Below are 20,549 nucleotides of genomic sequence, written 5' to 3' on the forward strand. Positions count from 1 at the left end.
TGGTAGAGGTGGAAATATTTAGATATAAATTTAGGGGGTTACGTTAAGCTACTTTCGTAATGGCAGAGTAGGTATTTTTTTGGAAATATAATAGATCCAATGGCTATGATGATGTGATTGCCAAATTGATTGCTAGATGTTTAGCTTTTCTGAAAGAATTTTTAAAAAACTTTTCTAGAATGTTCACCTAGGATTCTACGTGGTATCATGTGGACAATTAGATATGAGTTGACTTAGTTTGCAGAAGCTGCACAGGAGCCCCTTCGTCTCGTCACCGCCTCCACTGCCGTCCTCTAGGGCTCCATCGCGGCTGATGAGCAAGCAGCATCCGCATTTAACTTGAGAGATCCGAGCCAATTCTAAAACACTCAAAATCTGAAGCAACATATGGTTGTTTCTCTTTACTATTTTGTCTGATTTTCTCTGTATTACCCGTGGGAGGTCGGGCAGTTGGTGGTAGCTGCGAGGCTTCATTTTAGTGTTTGGATTTGAAACTGTCTGTATTCTCAGGCATGGGTGCCTGGCGTTTTGTGCCGGACGAAACCAGTTTTTGTGCCTGCAGCAATCTGGAGACAGTTGCAACTTCGCCTGTGATCCAGTGAGCCCCTTTTCTGATTATAAAAGAAGGAAAAGGCATCGGCATCTGGCATCCTAAACATTTGTCGTTCAGAACTTGCTAGCATTGCAAACTGCAGATCAGTATAGCATTACAATCGGATGACAAATATATCAAATGGTTATGTATTTTTAGCAACAAGAAGATCCAGCATGGAGAAGAATGTTAATTGAAGAGAATATCGCCCTGTTCGCTGCTTATTCAGCCAGCTTATCAGCCACCGAACAGTGTTTTCCTCTCACAACAAATCAGCCATTTCAGCTTTTCAGCCGGCTTCCTCGTGCGGGACCCCCTCGGTTTCCCGCCGCCGCGCAGGCTTCCCGGAGATGGAGGCGGAGGACCTCCTGGAAGCGACGGCGGCGCCGTCGTGGCCGTGGAGCGGAGGTCGCGGCGCCCCACTCCGGCATCCGGCATCGACGCCTTCGTCCTCTACAGCCCCTGCATCTTCATCGGCGCCGGCATCACCGGCGCCGGCATCACCGACGACGGACGGGGAGCTCGCCGGCTTACAGCTCCGCGGCAGCGACCTCTTCCTGGACGCCGCGCACGCGCCGGCAATGCCGCCGAGGCTGCGCGCAAGAGCAGTGGCGGGGCGCCCCGCTCCAGCCGCCGCTCGCGCCCGATCCCCTCCTACGCCTCTCTGTTTTGGAGAAAGAGAAGCATTTTTCTCTTTAACCCCCTCCCTTCCCTCCTTTTTCCACCCGAGTCATTCCTCTCTTTAGAATATGGACTGCGGGTTGATTCCTTGAAAGTTGAGGGACTTTTTTGAAAAATAACCACGACGGACGAAAATTGCTGGTCGTTTTAATAATAGGTAAAGATTTTAGTTATAATGTTAGTGGTAGGCAATGTAGATGTAGTTTATAGAGTTATTTTAATTAATTTTTATAATGGCATAAGTGAATACTAGGATGTTAATTTAGTTTGTTTTGTATAATGGTAGAGGTGGAAATATTTAGATATAAATTTAGGGGGTTACGTTAGGCTACTTTCGTAATGGCAGAGTAGGTATTTTTTTGAAAATATAATAGATCCAATGGCTATGATGATGCGATTGCCAAATTGATTGCTAGATGTTTAGCTTTTCTGAAAGAATTTTAAAAAAATTCTAGAATGTTCACCTAGGATTCTATGTGGTATCATGTGGACAATTAGATATGAGTTGACTTAGAGAGCCCCTTCGTCTCGTCGCCGCCTCCACTGCCGTCCTCTAGGGCTCCATCGCGGCTGATGAGCAAGCAGCATCCGCATTTAACTTGAGAGATACGAGCCAAGTCTAAAACACTCAAAATCTGAAGCAACATATAGTTGTTTCTCTTTACTATTTTGTCTGATTTTCTCTGTATTACCCGTGGGAGGTCGGGCAGTTGGTGGTAGCTGCGAGGCTTCGTTTTAGTGTTTGGATTTGAAACTGTCTGTATTCTCGGGCATGGGTGCCTGGCGTTTTGTGCCGGACGAAACCAGTTTTTGTGCTTGCAGCAATCTGGAGACAGTTGCAACTTCGCCTGTGATCCAGTGAGCCCCTTTTCTGATTATAAAAGAAGGAAAAGGCATCGGCATCTGGCATCCTAAACATTTGCCGTTCAGAACTTGCTAGCATTGCAAACTGCAGATCAGTATAGCATTACAATCGGATGACAAATATATCAAATGGTTATGTATTTTTAGCAACAAGAAGATCCAGCATGGAGAAGAATGTTAATTGAAGAGAATATGATACTCGTACAAGCACGAATTTCAGGCTTTCAACAGAAAGATGATCTTTCGATTATACAACATTCATCTCTCCTCTCCTGTCTTCTCTAGAAGGCAGAAAAAATAGCGAAAGGTCTCCCGTCGCGCTCCCGCTCCTCCTCCCTGTCCTCCTCGGGCGTCGGAGTGCCGCCGCCGCCGTCCTCCTCTTTCTCCTCCGGCGTGGGAGTAGCGGTCAGCTCGTGGCGGCAGAGAGGGCAGACGGCGTTGCGGCGGAGCCACTGGGAGATGCAGTGTTGGTGGAAGGCGTGGGAGCAGGGCATCGCCCTGAGCGTCTCCTCGGCGCGGAAGTCCTGCAGGCAGACGGCGCACTCGTCCCCCGAGCGACCCGTCACCTCCTGCAGGCCCAGGATGGCATCCTCGGTGGCGGCGACGCGAGCGCGCTTGCTGCTGCGGGGGGCTTCCGAGCTCGCCCTCCGGGGATAAAATTCCGGCCAATGCACCCATGCGGGAATGTCGTCGTCGGTGGGCATCGGGCTACTATCATCAGTAATAATTATTATCTCCAGCGGGTAACCTTGGCCTTGCGCAATGTCCATCGGCGAGGATCGGGGGAGAGAAGAACTGAAGACGCCCGGTCGGACGGGTCTATCGCTGGAGTGGAGCAGAAAGCAAAGCAATGCGATCGATCGATCTGCGAATGTATCCCTTTGATTTGCTTACCACTACTATACATAGGCTGCCGGCGGAGGCCGGATCGGAGGCGGTGATTGAGGACCGGATCGGATCGGAAAAGGAACACATCACCGATCCATCTGGATACTCCGACTCCGATCCTTGTAGCAGCAGGCGACTCCGATTCCTGGTCGTCGTCTACTCGATTCGATTCCGAACCGAGTGCTGATCGACGGGAGCTCTCCTGGGCTAGGATGATGTTCCCACCGAGTCAGAGTCCTCACAATCCATCTTCTATCTATAACCACCGGTGTATAGCATAGAGGAGGACACCGACATCTAGGACCCGCTCGTAGGAAAGACAGGGATAGGACTGACAAAAAGGGCACAGATGGCTGTCGTCGAGAGATGTGTGTGGCCTAGCCTGGGAGAGCCAGGGTAGTGCGGTGGGCCGCATATGGGCCTCCGCTCACGGATTCCCCGTGAGCTGCGGCCGCCGCGCCGCCAAAACAGCAGTGATCCTATCGAGCGAAAAGAAAAATCATGAGATTTCTTTTTAGTGGAAAAGGAGGGGCTAGGACCCATACTAATTATATATTAATAATAAAATATCAGAAAGGAAATAAAAAAATAAGAAAAGAGAAAGGGGTTACAAAAGGGTGTTCTGCCAATGTAAGATAGAGGGAAAATATTTGTCTGGTAGTCTGTCGGGTTATACCGATAAACCACTTGTTTCGGATCGAAACGAAAAGTATGCTCACACGAAATCGAGTTCAGAGATTACAACATTCCAGTAGATTAATACATAGGTCCCACTTTAATTATTACACCATAAAAGTTCAAAAGTGCATAAAGTAAATTGTTCAAAGTTTAAGCAGCGGAAAACGGATGACAACTAAACGTCGAAGCAGAAACATCATGGTAAAGCTGACCATGACATCATTTACCACGATCCTCGCCGATCGAGGACGGGTCCCACTCGACCGTCTAACCCGGAGGGAACTGGGTCGGCCAAGTCAAACTGGCAGCACACTCATCAACGTCTACCACATTATCTGAAAACAAAGCCACAAGCAAGGCTGAGTATACTAATACTCAGCAAGACTTAACCGTTGGGTGGTAACTACTCCACCAACTTCTAGACATGCAACGCTTTTTGGCTGAGGGGTTTATTTTTGCAAAAAGCATCTAAAGTAGATCCTTACTTTCAAGTTTTAGTAGCTGGTTCCAGTAGATTAACCATTCTAGGTAAGCACCTGTTCTAAGCAAGCAAGTTGAGCAAACATTTTATTCCAAGCATCATCATTAAGTAATCATTCTTTGTTCCACTTGTTACTTAGTGCAGAAGTGGGTCAAGCAGTCTCAAACTGTGAGAGGCAGACGATTCTAATCGAGTTTTTAAACCTTGCAAGGTGAACCTAACCCCACGATATTACGTACCATGACGGGTCCACACATGTCAACCGTCCCCAACAATCCCCAAGCACGTGGACATGGCCTACCTATCTTGGATACAAGGCCCCACGGTCCCGAAATGTCGCCGTATCGTAACTGCACTTGTACCCACATGAAACACAAGGGGAAACTTCATTCCAGAGATAGTAGGATAAAGCCACGCCCCGGTTCAATCAGGTACTAGGCTTCCCTATCCCATACTAGATATGAGATTAGTACTTTCAAACACTTGACCACAGCTCTAAACACATTTTGACCTTAGCATCTTTTCCTAGACAGACGGGGCGAATTCCAATGAATCAGAACCAATGCTCGACTCCGTCCGTCATCCTTATGGTTGCAGTATTAATATTCAAGCAACTCATATGACTTGCAAGTGATAGGAAATCACTCGACTTTTACCGAGTCCTTATTTAGCATTGCAGCTACTCGACCTATCATTCTAGTATTCAACCATAGATACCTGAGATCAAGTAACTAAGTTTTCATTCAACTCCTATAAACTTAAATGCGCAAACATAAGTAACATAGATATTGCATGAACTTTAAAAACAAGGTTATGCTTTGGGGCTTGCCTTCCTACTCTAAATTAGTAAGGACCTCGTTGGATGCTTGACTGGGCTCTTGCTCGGCCTTGACGTGATGTAGCTCGGCAGGTCCTTCCTTAGCAGTCGGCAGCAGTTCGTACGTCTCGTTTGCTAGATTCGCTTCTACACGAGATGCATATGCAATATTCAAGTTTCACGATTTCATGTGCAGGATGCATTCATAAGATATTGCAGAGGTGTAAGCTTACGATGAACAAGTAACCCAAGTCAAGATTCAAACTGAGTTTTTCGTGAGATAAAGTGATTTCGTGTTGTTGACATAATGGTGATTGTGTACACATCTATTAAGTTTATCTCTTTTAACTTCTAAAAAGAAAAGGTGGGTTCACTCTAGGGTTGGTCAAGTTTATTTTGGAAAGTTATCCCATTTCTGAATTTCTTAACAACCTAGATGTTCATTTTCCCATTCTACCCTTTTTATTTAATATTCATTCTCATTCCATTTATTTAGCCTTAACTTCAAAAATTCATTCCAGTTGCACTAAGTGTGATATGGTGCTGAAAAATTACAGAGGCTTCTTAACATCATTAGTGGGTTACTGTAAAATTTTGGGACTCATTTGATTTCCACAGAATCACTAAAAATGAAAAACACCCTAAAGTTGATTTCGTATTACTATTTTTAACTTAAGTTGCATTGAAAGTTTGGCTCTGAAATTTTTACGGTGCGTTCTCTTGGTCCAACAGAAATTTTCTGTAATTTTTCCATGATTTAATATGAAGGACATCTATTTTCCATATATTACTTGTATTTAGCCTTGCAGAAAAGTTTAAGCAAGCTTCATCATGTTTCAAACAGAGATTAATATTTTTCCTAGGGAAGCACTGGTGTCAGGAACTCAACAAAAGTGGTTTCACATTTTTGTATCTATTTTCTTCCATTTATAAAGCAAAAGGCAAGATCAAACCTAGCATTTCAATGTGTGACTCAAATCAGTATGTTTATCATCTAGTCTAGTACTACAAAATTCATATCTAGAACAAGCACATCATAAGTGAACTAACAGCGGTGGATTTGCATTTTTAGCATTTTTATGTGATTCATAGGGCATTTAAAGGCTTAAACACAAAATAAATCCTAGAGGAAAATCTACAACAGTGACATGTCCAAAACTATTTTTCTGTGAAACTATTTAAAATCCAGAGTCTAACAAAGTTGGTTTCATATTTCAGGGGCTCACTGTGAGGGTTTTTGCCCAAAGGAGCTTGGGCGGAGGTGGCTCGACGGCAGCGGTCCACGATGGTGCTCCGAGCATGGCGGCGGGGAGCAGCGTCCGGCGCCAGTGATGGTGAAGAAGGCCGGAGGCAGGCTCTGAAGGCTGCAGGGCCTCGCGGGTGGTGCACTGGTGGGCTCAGCGGGCGGCGGGGATGGTCGGAGGGCAACACTCCATGGCGAGGTGCGCGGCAGGGCTCTGGTGTGGGGAAGGCTTGCGTGTGCGCCGGCGAGGGGAGGGAGTGAAGCCTTTTATAGCCGGCGGGGGGCGAAGGGGTGAGGCTAAGGACGCTCTGGTGCTGGCTAGTGACTGGGGGAGCACTTCAGGGTGGCCGGTGACTGGCGTAGAGCTTGCGGCTCAGCGGTTGCCGGCAATGGTGCTAGCGTGCTTGGGAAAACTTTGATGACTGGCGGGTGATGATCCGGTGAAGCTGGGATCCAGCCAAGCTAAGCAACCTGCTGTAGTCTGCTGCAAGCCTAGTCATCCCACACTACTGTTGCCGCAAGCGCCGTTCTCCGACGCAATCCCACACCGCACTGACTGGTGCCAAGCAACGTCAACCGCCGCAATCCGCTACAAGCAGCCAATTCTGACAACCATGCAACAACCTCTAGCCACCACCATAACTTCGATCGCCTGCACATGGGCTCGGCAACACCCATTCAGCTCACCACGCGGTTGCCGCCATCGGCAGTGGCCTCCCGTGACAATGGTTCAGCAATGCCACGAACCAAGTTGGGTCTCTAGAGACGACGCCTCCAAGCAGGGCACAACACCAATGGCGCCGTCATCGCTTGTCCAGGATCTAGATAGGGTTTTCACCTAGAGAACCCCGTGCAGCAGGGTCGTAATTCCAACATGGCGCCCCCAATAGGGAAGACGACGTCCTAGAGCGTCGCCCTCATGTCCACCAGCACAAAGGGCGGTGATAGCTTTCGCCTGGAGCAATACAACCCCTCACTGCACGCACATGGTTTGGCACTCCCGGACCATTGCTATGGCAACCCTGCCGAGGCGCCGCCGCCGCCGTACCTCCACCTCTGTTTTTGTCGCCACCCTCCACCGCTGCCCACGCGCATCACCCTCTATTGCCTGCACCTCCTTGTCGACGCCAAGCGTTCGCTTGTCGTTCCATGTTACATGGCTTGCAGCACGCTCCTCCCGGTTGCCGCGTGCTCCACCCGTCCGCCGTGCTTCTCTCCCGACCTACGCTCCTCCGTTGCTCACGCCGACTGCCCGGCCTTCATTCGCGTGCCACCCACCAAGATGGCCACCAAGAGTCCGCCGTGCCAGGCCCCAGGAGTCATCAACACGAAGTCCAGTGCCCACCACCCTGCTCGGGGCAGGACATGGTCACCCGTCCCTAACACATGAGGTGTTGTGCGCGTGCCTCTCGCGGCGGCTGGGAACGCCACCTCCGTCGTACCGGTTCACGTGCGACGAGGAGAGGACGATGAAGAGGGAGTTCTGGAAGCTCGCCGGGGAGTGCTCTGCCTCGACGAGCTCGTCGACGACGCGCGTGAGGAAGACGCCCGCAGCGAGCTGCCGCACATCGACAGCTACATGGCCACAAGTCGCCGCCACCGCCTGCTCCCCTTCTGCTGCTGCCTGCTTGCATCGTGCTAAGATGGGCTGGGGGCGGCGGATCTGGGGGTAGGGAGGCTAGATCCGCCCATGGCAGGGCTGGCCCTCCGCTGCTCCAGCACCTTGCACCGTCCCACCCCGGCTTTGTCCTTGGGGGCCACCGGTTTGCCCGCTGCTATCATCCTCGGGAGCCGGTTGGGCTTCCGGTGGTGGCAAGGCGGGCACTAGAGGCGGTCGGGGAGGTCTGACGGTGGTGAGACTGCCGCCCATGGGGAGGGTGACGTGAGGGCTTGTTTCCGCGTGCAAACTGTGGAGATTTTTCAGAGTATTGTTATCTCAGAGGAAGATCTATCCTGGACAATTTCAAACTTGTATAGCGATCCGCGGCGCTACTGAAGAAACGGAAAATACCAAAGCTGCTGCTCAAATTGGATTTATCAAAGGCGTTTGAAATTGGATGTATCTCAGGTGCTGACATCAATTCTTCTGACAAAGATACTTGCAACACTTTTAATTCAGAGAAAAAATCATCCAACTCAACATCAAACTTGTTGTCATGAGAAAAAAAATTTAACCCTGGCACAATCGGCATAAGCATAGCGTATACAAAAATACAAATAAGAATACTAATCAATCGGTGTGTTGCTTACCGTGACGAGCGAATCGGATCGGTGTCCTTGCCGTTGCCGATCGCTGCCTCACCGGGTGAGGAGCCAATCAGATCGGCGCAGGCGTCTCCTCTCCTCAGCCAGAGCGCGTCGATGGGCAGGCAGGATCGCTGCGGTAGGAAGCGATCAAACGAAACTCCGCCTGCGGCCTGCCCTCCGCTCGATGAATTAGAATAGAACTGGAAGGGAGAGTTACCTACAGCATGGACTGCTTTGTGATGGGTCTTCGAATGCTTACTATACCAAATAGAAAATTATATGTACTAATTACATATATGTTGCTCGCCCCCAGCTCCACCAACCCCCCCCCCCCCCCCCCCCCACACACACACACACACCAAAGCCCTTCCTAGGCCTGCTGATGAATAAAAGCGGACGCCTGACATTGGTAAAGTTGACGCTCTCCTTGTCGCCGGTATACTTGAGCATGTCTGACAAACTGCCGCCATGGGTGATCAAGAAGCGCGATGGAATTAGAAGAAACTTCCTGTGGACAGGGAAAGATACGGCGGTAAAGGGAAAGAATGATGTTTGCCGACTGACAACGTATGGAGGATTGGGCATGATTGACCTCAAGCTGGCAGGGTACGCGGCTACGCGCTGAGAACAAGATGGCTATGGTTGCAGAAAGTGGACGAAGGGAAATTGTGGTCAGCACTATAGATTCACATCGAGCCTGAAGTCCAGGCCTTCTTCAGAGCATCGGTCACGGTCGGTGTTGGGAATGGACGGAGCACCCTCTTCTGGAATCTGGACTGACAATTGGATCGATGGGCAATCCATTGCTCAGCTGGCTCCTACACTTCACGAGACGGTCTCCAAGCGAACCAGAAAGGGTAGAACGGTCTCACAGGCCTTGGCTAACGGGCGCTGGACACAGGACATCAGAGGTGGTCTGACTTCACAAGTGCTGGTTGAGTACATTGACATCTGGGAGAGGATGTCGGCGATCGGCCTTGACGAGGGCCGCGAGGACACCTTCCGCTGGCGTTGGACAGCGGATGGGACTCTCACAACTGCGTCAGCCTACACATAAATGCATGCTGGAAGCACACGGCTGCAAGGGGCAGCTAGGATTTGCAAGAGCTGGGCACCACCTAGGGTAAAAAAAAAAATTCATCTGGTTGGCAACTAATCGGCGTATCTGGACTGCTGATCGTCGACGACGGCATGGACTTGAGGCGCAGGACAAATGCTGGCTTTGTGATCAATGAGACCTCAGATCATATACTCGTCCATTGCGCCTACGCTAAGGAAACCTGGTGGGTAGCAGCCTCGGTGATGAACTGCAACTGCAGTTTCAGCGATGAGGAAATCTCGCTGCGGGATTGGTGGACCAAGCTGACGAAATTACAGCCGCGAGAGAGAAGGAAGGGACTCAACATACTCTTCATGCTGGTGATTTGGAGTATTTGGAAGGAGCGAAATGCACGGTTATTCAACCAGTGCTCGTCCACAACCCAAGAGCTGTTGCAGCGCATCAAGAGCGACATCGATCTCTGGGTGATGGCAGGCGCTCGCTGCTTAGGTCATCTTAAGTTCGAGTATAATAGCAGTAGAATTAGAGTAGTGGTTGTATACTCGTATGCCTCTTGCATTTTTCTAGTGTGGAGTGTTTCGCGTGAGCCTTTTTGGCTCCGCGGAGTAAGTAAAACAACAAAGCTATTCTACTTGATACAATGATGCGCATTCGAGAAAAAGAAACTGCCAGGCCTCCCACGGGCAATACAGAGTCTTGAAACATCAGGCAAAATAGTGAAGAGAAACAACCATTTGTTGCTACAGATTTTTGAGTGTCTTAGACTCGGGTCGGATATCTCAAATTAAATCTTAAATGTGGATGGTGCATGCTCATCACTTCATCAGCCGCAACGATGAGGGGGGAGTGCGGTGGGCCGCATATGGGCCTCCGCTCACGGATTCCCCTTCAGCCGCGGCGCCGAAGAAGCTACTAACGCTGATTTTTTCGCAAAAAAAAATCATGAGATTTCATTTCAGGCACGCGAACTATACCGTGTGTGATAAACCGAAATCTTCTGAACAGTACTCCCTCCGTACTTTGAAAAAATTGCAACTCTCGTGCAACTATCGCTTCTCGAAAAGTTCACCAATTTTAAATTTAATCAAATTTATACAAAATAGCACTAGTACAAAATAAATATTAATAAATTAATCATGTAATATATTTTCATATACTAAATCTATTTGAAGATACGAGCGTTTTAAGGAGCTCCTGCACTCGATTTTTTGACCAATCGATGAACGCCACGCCTCTACTTCTTCTCCTAGTCTGGCAATGGCGTCGAGGAGCCTTTAAGTTGGATTTCGGGGTTTGAGTTTGGAGATTGGGTTACCTGTAGCCTCCGGGCCAAGAAGAAAGCTCGGGGTGGCTTGCCGGCCGGCGGCGGCGGTGGTTGAGACGGCGGGGGATCCCCGGTTGGGCAGTGGAGGCGGTGAGGGCGTTACGCTTCAATTTTTTTAGTGTCGGCGTTTGTGGAGGGCGGCGGCAGAGGGGGTGGAGGTGCCGCCGGAGCCACGGGCGGCGGGAAGATGCGCCTCGCGAGTTTTCTGCACGAGAATTTGATTAAATTTGGACTGTTCGAAGAAGCGAGAGTTAATTTTTGGAGTAGAAAACACCGCGCTCTTGACTTTGCGCCGCCGCCGCTCGACCCCGCCGCGTCCACTACCCCGCCGGCGATCGCGCAAAATCTTAACCCCAACCCCCGAATCCAAATCCCTCATGGGTCGGAAGCGGAAGCGGCCCCGCAAGGTCGAGCCGCCGGCGGAGCGAGTCCATCGGGAGTCGACCGGCGAAGAAGTCGACGGCGAGGACTCCGTGACGACGAACCCACCAATGGCGGGGCCTGCGGTTTCCGTCGAGCGCGAGGAGGTGTCGGAGGCGGCTGCGGCGGAGGAGGACAAAGATATCGGCGAGCTACTGGAGCCGTTCACCAGGGAGGAGCTCCTGGAGCTCCTCACGGACGCCTGCCTCCGGAGCCCCGCCCTCCTCGCCCGCGTCGCGGCCTCCGCCGCCTCCGACGCCGCGCACCGGCGCCTCTTCGTGCACGGCCTCGGCCCGGGCGCTACCTCCGCAGCGCTGGCCTCCGCATTCGCCCCCTTCGGCGCGTTCGACGAGTGCCACGCCGTCGCCGACCGCGCCACGGGCCGCTGCCGAGGCTACGGCTTCGTCACCTTCCGCCGCCGCTGCGACGCGCGCCGCGCTCTCGCCGATTCGTCCAAGCGCGTAGACGGCCGGCCCGTCGCCTGCCAGCTCGCCGCCCTCGGCCCCGTCGCACGGTCCTCCTCCTCCGACCGCAAGCTTTTCGTCGACAACGTGCCCGAGCGCGCCGCGCACGACGACCTGAGGGGGCTCTTCTCAAAATTCGGCGAGATCGAGGAGGGACCCCTCGGCGCCGACCGGGCCACAGGGCTCTTCCGCGGGTACGCCATCTTCTTGTACAAGACGCCCGAGGGGCTCAGGAAGGCCCTCGAGGAGCCCACCAAGGTGTTCGACGGGTGCGAGCTCCAGTGCCGGCGCGCATACAGGGGGAGCAATCCGAAGCATGCTGCCGCCACACCCACAGACACAGGTGTGCAGAGCAATGGTGGCGCCGTTACCGCGGTATTGTCCTCCGTCCAGGCCAAAGACCTTGCATTGACATCCAAGCCCTCGCTGCTTCAGTTGAATCAGTCGGTTGGGCTGAAGGCGAAGGGGAGTAGCTCAGCCACGGCCATAGCTCTCTTTCGTCAGAATGTCCCTGCTGGTGGTGCTGGTATCCTTGGTGCGGCCCCTGTCACCACGGCTGTGCCCTCTTCGCTGGTTCATGGCACATCAAGCACACCACCAAGTCATTGTGGGGCTGCAATTGGGCATGTTGGATTGAATGACGCTGCTAGAGCTGGTGCATCACCCATGGTGTCTGTAATTGGGTCGAACAATTCAGCATCACTGGGAGCTGCAAAGAATACCATGCCACCTTCTTTGCATCCTGGTCAGTTGTCGACTAGGCCTGGCTTGATACAGCACTACCTGGGAAGATAGGTGAAAGTATCATGCCATTTTGCTACAGAACCTAGGAGGGACTCAATGCTATTTTCACACTGAAGTAAGAATCTGCAACCTTGGACATCTCATTCCCATGGTTTACAGTTGCCCTGCTTATCATGGGAGAGATTATTATGATATCTAATTACTAGGAAATGTAACTTTGTAGATAGTGTAGTTTGTAGAACAGACTCTTAATCTGTAAGACTGTAAGTGAATGCGTTGTTCCTGGAAACAAGAGCAACCTTGGACCTGTTCCTGGAAACAAGAGCAACCTTGGACCTGTTTATCAGAATTAGTTTGGTTCTTATTACCTGAAAACTTATTCTTAAACTGAGAGAAGTGTGATTTGTGGTGCTGTAGCTTTCAGAAAAAAATTCTGTAACATGGAACTGGAGGCTTGCTGCATAGCAGCTTCGAGAACAGGAACAATCTGAAAGCTTGCTGGGTAGCATCCTTGACAAGATTCAAACAAGACTAGCCTCTTGCTCGATAGGGCTATGATCCTATGAAGTTACAGACTTGCAGCTAACCTTTTGAACACCTTTTTTTATTCTCATTTTCTGAACATGGATGAAGAAATCTGAAATAATATGTGCCAATATTCCAAGTTGAAAACGCTGTCTCGCTAACTAATGGAGAAGACAACTTATATCCCTCTTTATGATTGTATTTTGCGTCTCCTTGATTTTTGTTTACCCCTGTTTATGAATCGGTAGGATGCTAGTCTTCTTCGAATCTTCTCCACGCTGTGATGCTCTGAAACAGCTTCTGGGGGTGTGAAAATCAGTGCACAGATTGCCTATCCTTTTGTACGAGGAGCAGGGGGGTGGATTATCTGAGCCTTGCACGGACTATACTGGGTAGACACAGAACTTATGCAGCAACGTCGGAGCTTCAATTTGGTTCATGCATTAGCAATCAGAGTTGGTGTCAGCCATGAGCCATAGGCGGCGGTGGCCAGTACACATCAAATGAGAACTCGTGCATACAGCGAGGCATTAGCAACAAATCCGACCTTTTTTATAGGCATTTTTTTTCCTGTTGTTCTGATTTACCTAGGAAACAGTTAATTCAGTCGGAAACATGGGGAAAAAATCGCAGTTTTAAACCGGGACACGAGCCATTAAACCAACACAGCGGCAATGTTTTGCCTGGTACGAGCCATGAAATGCCGCTGCGCGGCAACCTACAGGCCACGGCATTGTTTTGCCTGGTACAATGCCGAGGGTGGGCGCCGCCGTGTGGGGTCCGGCGACCGCGGCCGGCAGGCGGCAGCGGTGGTGCGCCGGGCATGGTGCCACGACGGTTCATGGCAGGGCAGGGAAGCTATACCAGTTAATCCGGCATTCCGGCATGCTGATCCGGAATTCCGTCAGTCCTCCTGTAGAAGAGGTTATTGTTGCAATATCATCTAATGTATCGTCTGCCACCACACCCGTTCTCCCTTTGGCAGTTGAAGAACACTGAGGCCACGGGTGGTCCTAGATTATAAAGTGCTGAGAAGTCTCTTGTGTTGAAATTTGGTCTCCATCCTGGTGCATAAATAGTCTGCCGGACGGATTGGCGGAAGAGGATAAAGACAAAGCGATGTATTCCAGCAGTTGGCTTTGGACTTTCATAGCTTACTACCTCATTTCCTGAAATATAGTTCGAATAGAACTTATCAGAGCAAGTTCATGCATATATGTTCCCAAGTTTAGAACTGTTGTTACTTAAGATGTCTTTGGCCTTTTCAGGGTTAAAAGTTTAACATAAATTAGTCCACACCGAAACTAGACATTGCCAAATGCTACTAGATAGTCATGGTGCACCAGCCTAAGCCAGTTATTCAAATATTTATCTGGAACAAAATTTGTAAGTCTGTGAATATACACTTAGTCTTTAGTAAATAGTAACTAATGCGTACACCTTTTCACCAGTTATAGCTTGCATTCTTTGGGTGTAAAAAAGCACTGCATGGTTTATTCTGTTGACTTTGTTGGAAATGAACATTCAAATAGTGAATATGAGACGTAGGAGACAGGGGAGCAACTCACCAAAGCTTACATTTGTTGATTCTGGAATATCTGTCACCAACCTGCATGCATGATTGTCACCATAAGTAATTCTTTTTCCTCCTTGTTGTTTTAGCAGAATTCACAAGTAACAGTAAATTCATTCATCACATTTTTTTCAGGTCTTACCAATGAAGGTATTCTCTTTTGGTTGGATTGCTTGGACTCGGTGAGTCAGGATCCACCATCACCTAGTGGTAAGTTGTTATTTTCTTTAGAAACATAAACATTAAAGCTTCATGCATATGGGGGTTTACTAAACCAAGCAGTAAATGGTGCTGATGCAGATACCTTTATTTTAAAATGACACTACATTTGCCTGTCGTCTAAGGCATTTTACAGTGTTATTTATATTAATATTAATATACGATTAGATTCTGAGCCATATGAGCTGTCGAATAGTTTGACACTTTTGTCAAACAAATTGAAGTGTTCTGAACTTATCTACTCAAACGTTAGTGGCTTCTGTTAATGTAAGATATTTATAATATTCACATTTGTAACATTTTGCTGCTGGAGGTAATCATCATGGTTCGGGGTTTTTAAATACTAGGTAGCTGGATACATGTCTATAATATTGATTCTCGATCAGTGTCCTGCGTCCAAACATGCTGGTATATTTGCTGACACTAGCCAAAAAAAAGGTGGACATCTCTATAGCTTATATATGAACCAAAATGTGGAAGTACAAACTTTATTTTTTTAAATCAGCATTAACAGCTTTCTAATCTACAAAGGTCAACATTCATGGCTTTCAATGATCTATAGATACTGAAACTTTTTGAAATACGAGTGAATTCACATGAGACCTCATGAATTTTGATCATGATTCATGAGGTTTCATTTAGGTTCTATGAGACTTCATGAGTTCTCTATAGGTTTCATGGTGTACCCTAGTGCAAAGGCATAACTCATCATGTGTAAAAAGAAAGTGTGCTAAACCAGGTCCAAACAAAATACAATTTATATGGCACAAAGTGAAATTTACTATAGTTTAAAATCCTAGCATGCTGCAATGAGGTAGACATGTGGTTATGAACTCACCAAAGTGTAAAGGGTCCTCATGTCACGCCCAGCAATCTCAATCCTTGGTTCATTGACTACTTGTGACGGCTTGAGCTCTGACCCATTAGTCAGTTCCCTATTGTTGTATAGGATTCTGAGTGATGCTGATTTGATAAATGGGTCCAAGATATCTCCAACTACGTTTCCAACGACAAGTGGGTCCCTTGACATGGTTAGCTACGATTGGCAATCTTCAAGACGAGCTAACTTGGCCTGAAGGGTGAACTTGGGTGAAGTGAAGAGTGCAGGCTGGTGCTCTATATATACTCCCGGTCCCCAATGATGTACCGTTCATGATGACTGAAACATACTCTGGACGCCATGGTATCTTGCTTTATGCTGTAAAGAATGATATGGGTTGCCATCACTCGAAATATTTCGAGTTGTCCACCCTCTGCGCCTACACCAATGGAAGGAGTGCTCACTGCAATTCCACGTAGGTGAATAAAATCTAATGCATCGCATTCACTTATTCCCTATATCTAGAGTCTAATAAATAGTTGTTCGTAGCAAAAAAGTAGATTGCCTTTTGACTTATCTGTTATCTCCCAGACTAACCCCTTAGTGTCTTCATTCTCAGATTTTTTTTGAAATAGGCCGCACGACCAACATTTAGCCTTAATGGTTCTTATCTTTCTGTCTTTCTGCTCTGTAACATGTTGAAAAATGATTGTGTGTTGATGGCACTTTTACAAGAATGGACTCTCCGACTCCAAGTAATATGAATAACCAAGAGGTTTTCTTGACAAGTAGAAGCTTGGTGGAACGAGCATACTATACTGCAATGATAAAAGGTGGTGGGGATTTTCTGCACAAATGCATCAATTGTTCGGTGTCTGCTCCTAAGATAATAATTTCAATAATTAGATGCCCAAGATGCTAATTTGTGGTACAAGTGTATGGTCTATCTCACTGCATGCTGTCATCGAGAATTCAGAATCATGTTCAGGTCATCCTGCAAACATTAAGTAGGAACTGCTACTTTTTGTTTAACGATTGTTATGTGGGGTGTCAACACTCACTCTATCAATCATGATGCAAATTTGCCACTGAGAAACAGCTCTCTTTTTCTATATCTGTAAAGATGGGGGATTTGAGCTTTATTCTTTCTTAGCAATTGATACTGCAAATATGATATGTTAGTAATGGATTCCTTTATGATCTATTCTGATCTGCCAACATTAGTTTGTGGTCAAAGATAATCTTTATGTATTCTGAAATTGTATTTTTCAGAACAAATGTGCCACTAAATGTATAAATCCATAAATCCATTTGATTTTTCCTCCTTAGAATTTACTTCCCTTTTGTTCTGTTTCCATATTATAATGTTACCGTACATCACTTTGTGTTTCAGAAAGTTATGCATGTAGCTGTGTACCTTAGCATAGGCTTTCTGAGAGCCACTCTTGACTATGCACTCCATAGTGTTTAGGATCTACCTGAAGACATGTTAATACAAGTTGACTAATCACGAGTGTAAATTTCCAGATCACTGTTTGAAAGCTACATATTCTGGTGTCTAATGAGCATGTTTTGCAAATGCAGGCATACAACCACATCTCTTCTATTCTAGTGTAACTGCGGAGTATGATCTTCAGAGGAGGGGCTCCAAGTGCGAGTTTAGTTGAATTATGGCGAAACTCATTTGCTTTTAACCTATGTTGCCTCCCAAATTTGTGCCACAATAAATTATGAAAGATTCTGCTCCCAATTATTGATCTTTTTTCAGTGAAAATAAACTGTCTACGGCAGCTGATATGGTCTTCAAAGATAAAAGAGGAGGCAAAGCTGCGACAGATAAGGTATACAATGATCTCGACTAAGGGACCATAGAATCTCGTTTTGTTCTTGTACTTCATGCAAGATTTTGTGTGAACTGTATTCTTCTGATATTGCATTCTCTGCTTACTTGCACTGTGCAGGCTATCAGGTATCCATGTTTCAGCTCTGCACCGAAAGCCTGAAAGATGAAACTAGTTGCATTGTGTCAAGAAGCTCAAATTCGACCAGAGAAGCTCTACTCTGCCTTAAAAGTTTATGCTAAGAGGTAGAAACTTGCTTCCCAATCCTTAATACCAGACCTTCAGCCACTTAAGCGAGTTCCGAACATGGAACTGAAAGGGTTTAGTTGACATGATGGTGCACGGGTTACGGACGCAAAGTTAGCGAAATGACTGGAATCTATGGAACTCTTTTCGGTTCATTGCACATTCTTGATCCTTGACCAGCGAGTAAAGCAGTTCTTCTCTTCACGTGAGCATGTCCCATTGGTCCAGCCACTCCAATGGTGAATGCAACTTGGAAAAAGGATGTACTTCACATGGGTTGTCAAAGCTTGGAAACGGACATTTGACAGAGAAACTTTTGGAGCGCCGGAATTGCATTGGACGGTATTGAGCACTGAACAATTTCCAGAAACAGGAAACCTCCACCAAAGATGTGCTAGATTGCTGCACCCTGACAATGCTCTCGCGAAGTTGGAAGGATCCCTGAAGAAATTAGTAGCACCGAGCAGCTTCAGCCACAGATATTACAGGTTTCAAGTTTCTGGTCGACATTGCAAGTTGTTTGATCAACCCTTGAATTGCGAATTCTGGTACGAGTAACAACCTAACATATATGGCAGTTTTCAGGTACTGCTGGTATATACCATCTTCTATTCTTCTCTACGTACCTAACATACACCGCTGCCGTCGTCTACCTACTACCTGCTTTATCTTGTCACTGCCTGCAGAGCAACAGCGGCTGCTGAGCCGATCAAGATCGCTCTCGGAATCCGGTGGAGAACGCGAATCCTTCTGGAAACGCCACCTTGATCTACCGGCCGGTATTCTCCTGCCTCTTTGCTGAAAGCAACGGCTGCTAACTACTCCAGAGCTAAGCAGATGGGTGCCATGGGGGGCGGCGTACGTGCGGCATTGGTAGACGCGCTGTGCAAGTTGCAGGTTCGCCTCAGCCCTCAGCGCTGTCCATGAATGGAATGGAGTGTGGCGCCGGTGTTTCGAGCCGAGTGCCAGACGCCATGGATGGATATGAACATGATCGCTTGCTGCTACGCCATTCACCCCAGTGTGCTGCTGCTACCTTGGCGTGGCGTGGCGTGGCGTGGCGTGGCATCGTGATCTTATCACTTTCCTATAGACCTGGAGCCTGGAGAGGCTGGAGGCAAGTCAGCGGTGGCGCACATCTCGTATCCTTTCACACGGCATGCATACCATGGTATCCGATAAAAGCTGCACCACCGTTTCCGAAATCGGCGCGGACGGAGGCTATTCTGGAGCGTTCTCCTGTGTACCGGCCAAGGCCAACTAGCCATGTCGGCAGTGGCTAGTGGTGCTACGCACAACTAAAATGGCTATGTAGCCAGTCTAGCGTGCAAAGATGATGTAACACAGAATAATCTAGACGACTAGAGAACAAAGGCTTTGGTCATGCTTTGTATTATTGAAAGCAAAATGTAGCATATATAGGGAATCTGCATATGTATCTTTTTCTTCTTCAGGGAAATCAGATATATGTAACATGCTGTATCTGTTCAAGACTTGCAACTTGTATATTGCTACAAGGCATCAGCATGCTTACTATACATACCATTGATCCCTCTTACAGAAGTACAGAACTTGTAGTTCATAACCTGTTGATCTTGTGCTAACTTGTTCGCTCTAGAAGATTAAAGTGTTATGGAAACTCTTGCTTGTAGATGTTGCCTGGCGGCCGGAAAACCGGGGAGCGGAACGTTCCTGACAGTGTGGTAGCGTCCAGGTTCGTTTTCAAGGATAGTGCATAGTACTCCCTCTGTTTCAAACTGTATGTCGTGTTGTTTTGGATTTTCTAGATTCATATATAGCTTTTGTTATGTACGTAAATTATACGCTATGTCTAGAGCTGTGGCAGTAAAGCAAACATCTAATGAAGATGACAACGAGAGCTGAACGAGAGAATGTGCAAGAGCTCGATCAGGCTGTGTCATAGAACACCGGGCACTACCATCTGTGTTGGCCGACCTGTGGGCCTGCCTACAACCACCTGTGTTGCATTTCAGGGTTGAGACACATCTGCGTCATGGCCGATCATCACTGTCTGAAACCACTCTCGGCCGCGGTTCAGCGCACGCAGCCGGTAATGGTCGTCGTCGTCGTCCCAGGCCGGGTCGCAACGACATAGCTAGCAACTTGGGCCTATATAGAAAGAAAGGGATCGGACCCCGCCCATGTGCGGTTTCGCATCATCTGAGACTGTAAAGCAGCAGCCATGGGATGGTACACCGTCTGTTTCCAGACAAGAACTCGTGTGAGCACCCAGCCGCGCATGCGTATCTGCCCGACCTATCATTCCTTCCTCACACGATCGACGACACGATCTAACCATCGCTGTCGATGCGAGAGGCGATACGATGCTTATATTTACCTGAAAACAATCTGCTGCTACCCTGATGAAACGAGCACATTTCGGCCAGATTTTCCAAACATCATGTGCAGATATGATTCCGGTCAAAAGGGAAGGTAGCGTGCCATCAAGCATTCAAGCTGAAGAGCCGCACGCCCGGGCATGAAGCTCTAGCTACTGTCCAATCATCAGTCCATCTCCTGTGTGCATCCAAGTTGCCGCACAGAAAACTGAAAGCAGCAAAGTCGGATACCTCCCTTTTGCCCAAAAGTTCACCAAATGGTTCCCCATATATCTACACCCTCCCCCACTGCATTTGCGGATCAGTTAGTTGCAATCATATAATTCAGCCAGCATCGTCAGCATCTTGCACACTTTGCGAACAGCGCTGGATTCCAAGCACGACGGCACTAACAAGATCGATGCGCTGCAATCATACATATTCCTCTTCAATTTCTTGATGAAATCAAACTGTTCGATCCAT

At 48.0% G+C, this 20,549-nt stretch overlaps 2 protein-coding genes across 2 annotated transcripts; one reads left to right on the plus strand and one right to left on the minus strand.

Annotated features, from left to right (window-relative positions):
• Positions 1-10,649: 10,649 nt before the first annotated feature.
• On the plus strand, positions 10,650-12,833 carry LOC117855633 (RNA-binding protein P). Its single transcript, XM_034738022.2, has one exon. It carries the CDS (start codon positions 11,253-11,255, stop codon positions 12,552-12,554), a length of 1,302 nt encoding a protein of 433 aa, XP_034593913.1. The 5' UTR covers positions 10,650-11,252; the 3' UTR covers positions 12,555-12,833.
• Positions 12,834-12,941: 108 nt separating this feature from the next.
• Positions 12,942-16,242, minus strand: LOC117841988 (protein VERNALIZATION 3). Its single transcript, XM_034722321.2, has 4 exons — positions 15,659-16,242; positions 14,744-14,805; positions 14,597-14,637; positions 12,942-14,197 (listed from the first exon to the last, which is right to left on the minus strand). Exons 1-4 carry the CDS (start codon positions 15,848-15,850, stop codon positions 13,968-13,970), a joined length of 525 nt encoding a protein of 174 aa, XP_034578212.1. The 5' UTR covers positions 15,851-16,242; the 3' UTR covers positions 12,942-13,967.
• Between the last annotated feature and the right edge of the window lie 4,307 nt (positions 16,243-20,549).

This window comes from Setaria viridis, chromosome 1, assembly GCF_005286985.2.
Source record: "Setaria viridis chromosome 1, Setaria_viridis_v4.0, whole genome shotgun sequence".
NCBI lineage: Eukaryota > Viridiplantae > Streptophyta > Magnoliopsida > Poales > Poaceae > Setaria > Setaria viridis.

Coding starts and splice junctions, on each gene's coding strand:
- LOC117841988 (XM_034722321.2), bottom strand. CDS start 15,850: ATGTCAAGGGACCCACTTGTCGTTGGAAACGTAGTTGGAGATATCTTG. Junction 14,806..15,658: donor TGAGGACCCTTTACACTTTG/GTGAGTTCATAA, acceptor ACTTACCACTAG/GTGATGGTGGATCCTGACTC. Junction 14,198..14,596: donor ATCAACAAATGTAAGCTTTG/GTGAGTTGCTCC, acceptor ACTATATTTCAG/GAAATGAGGTAGTAAGCTAT.
- LOC117855633 (XM_034738022.2), top strand. CDS start 11,253: ATGGGTCGGAAGCGGAAGCGGCCCCGCAAGGTCGAGCCGCCGGCGGAG.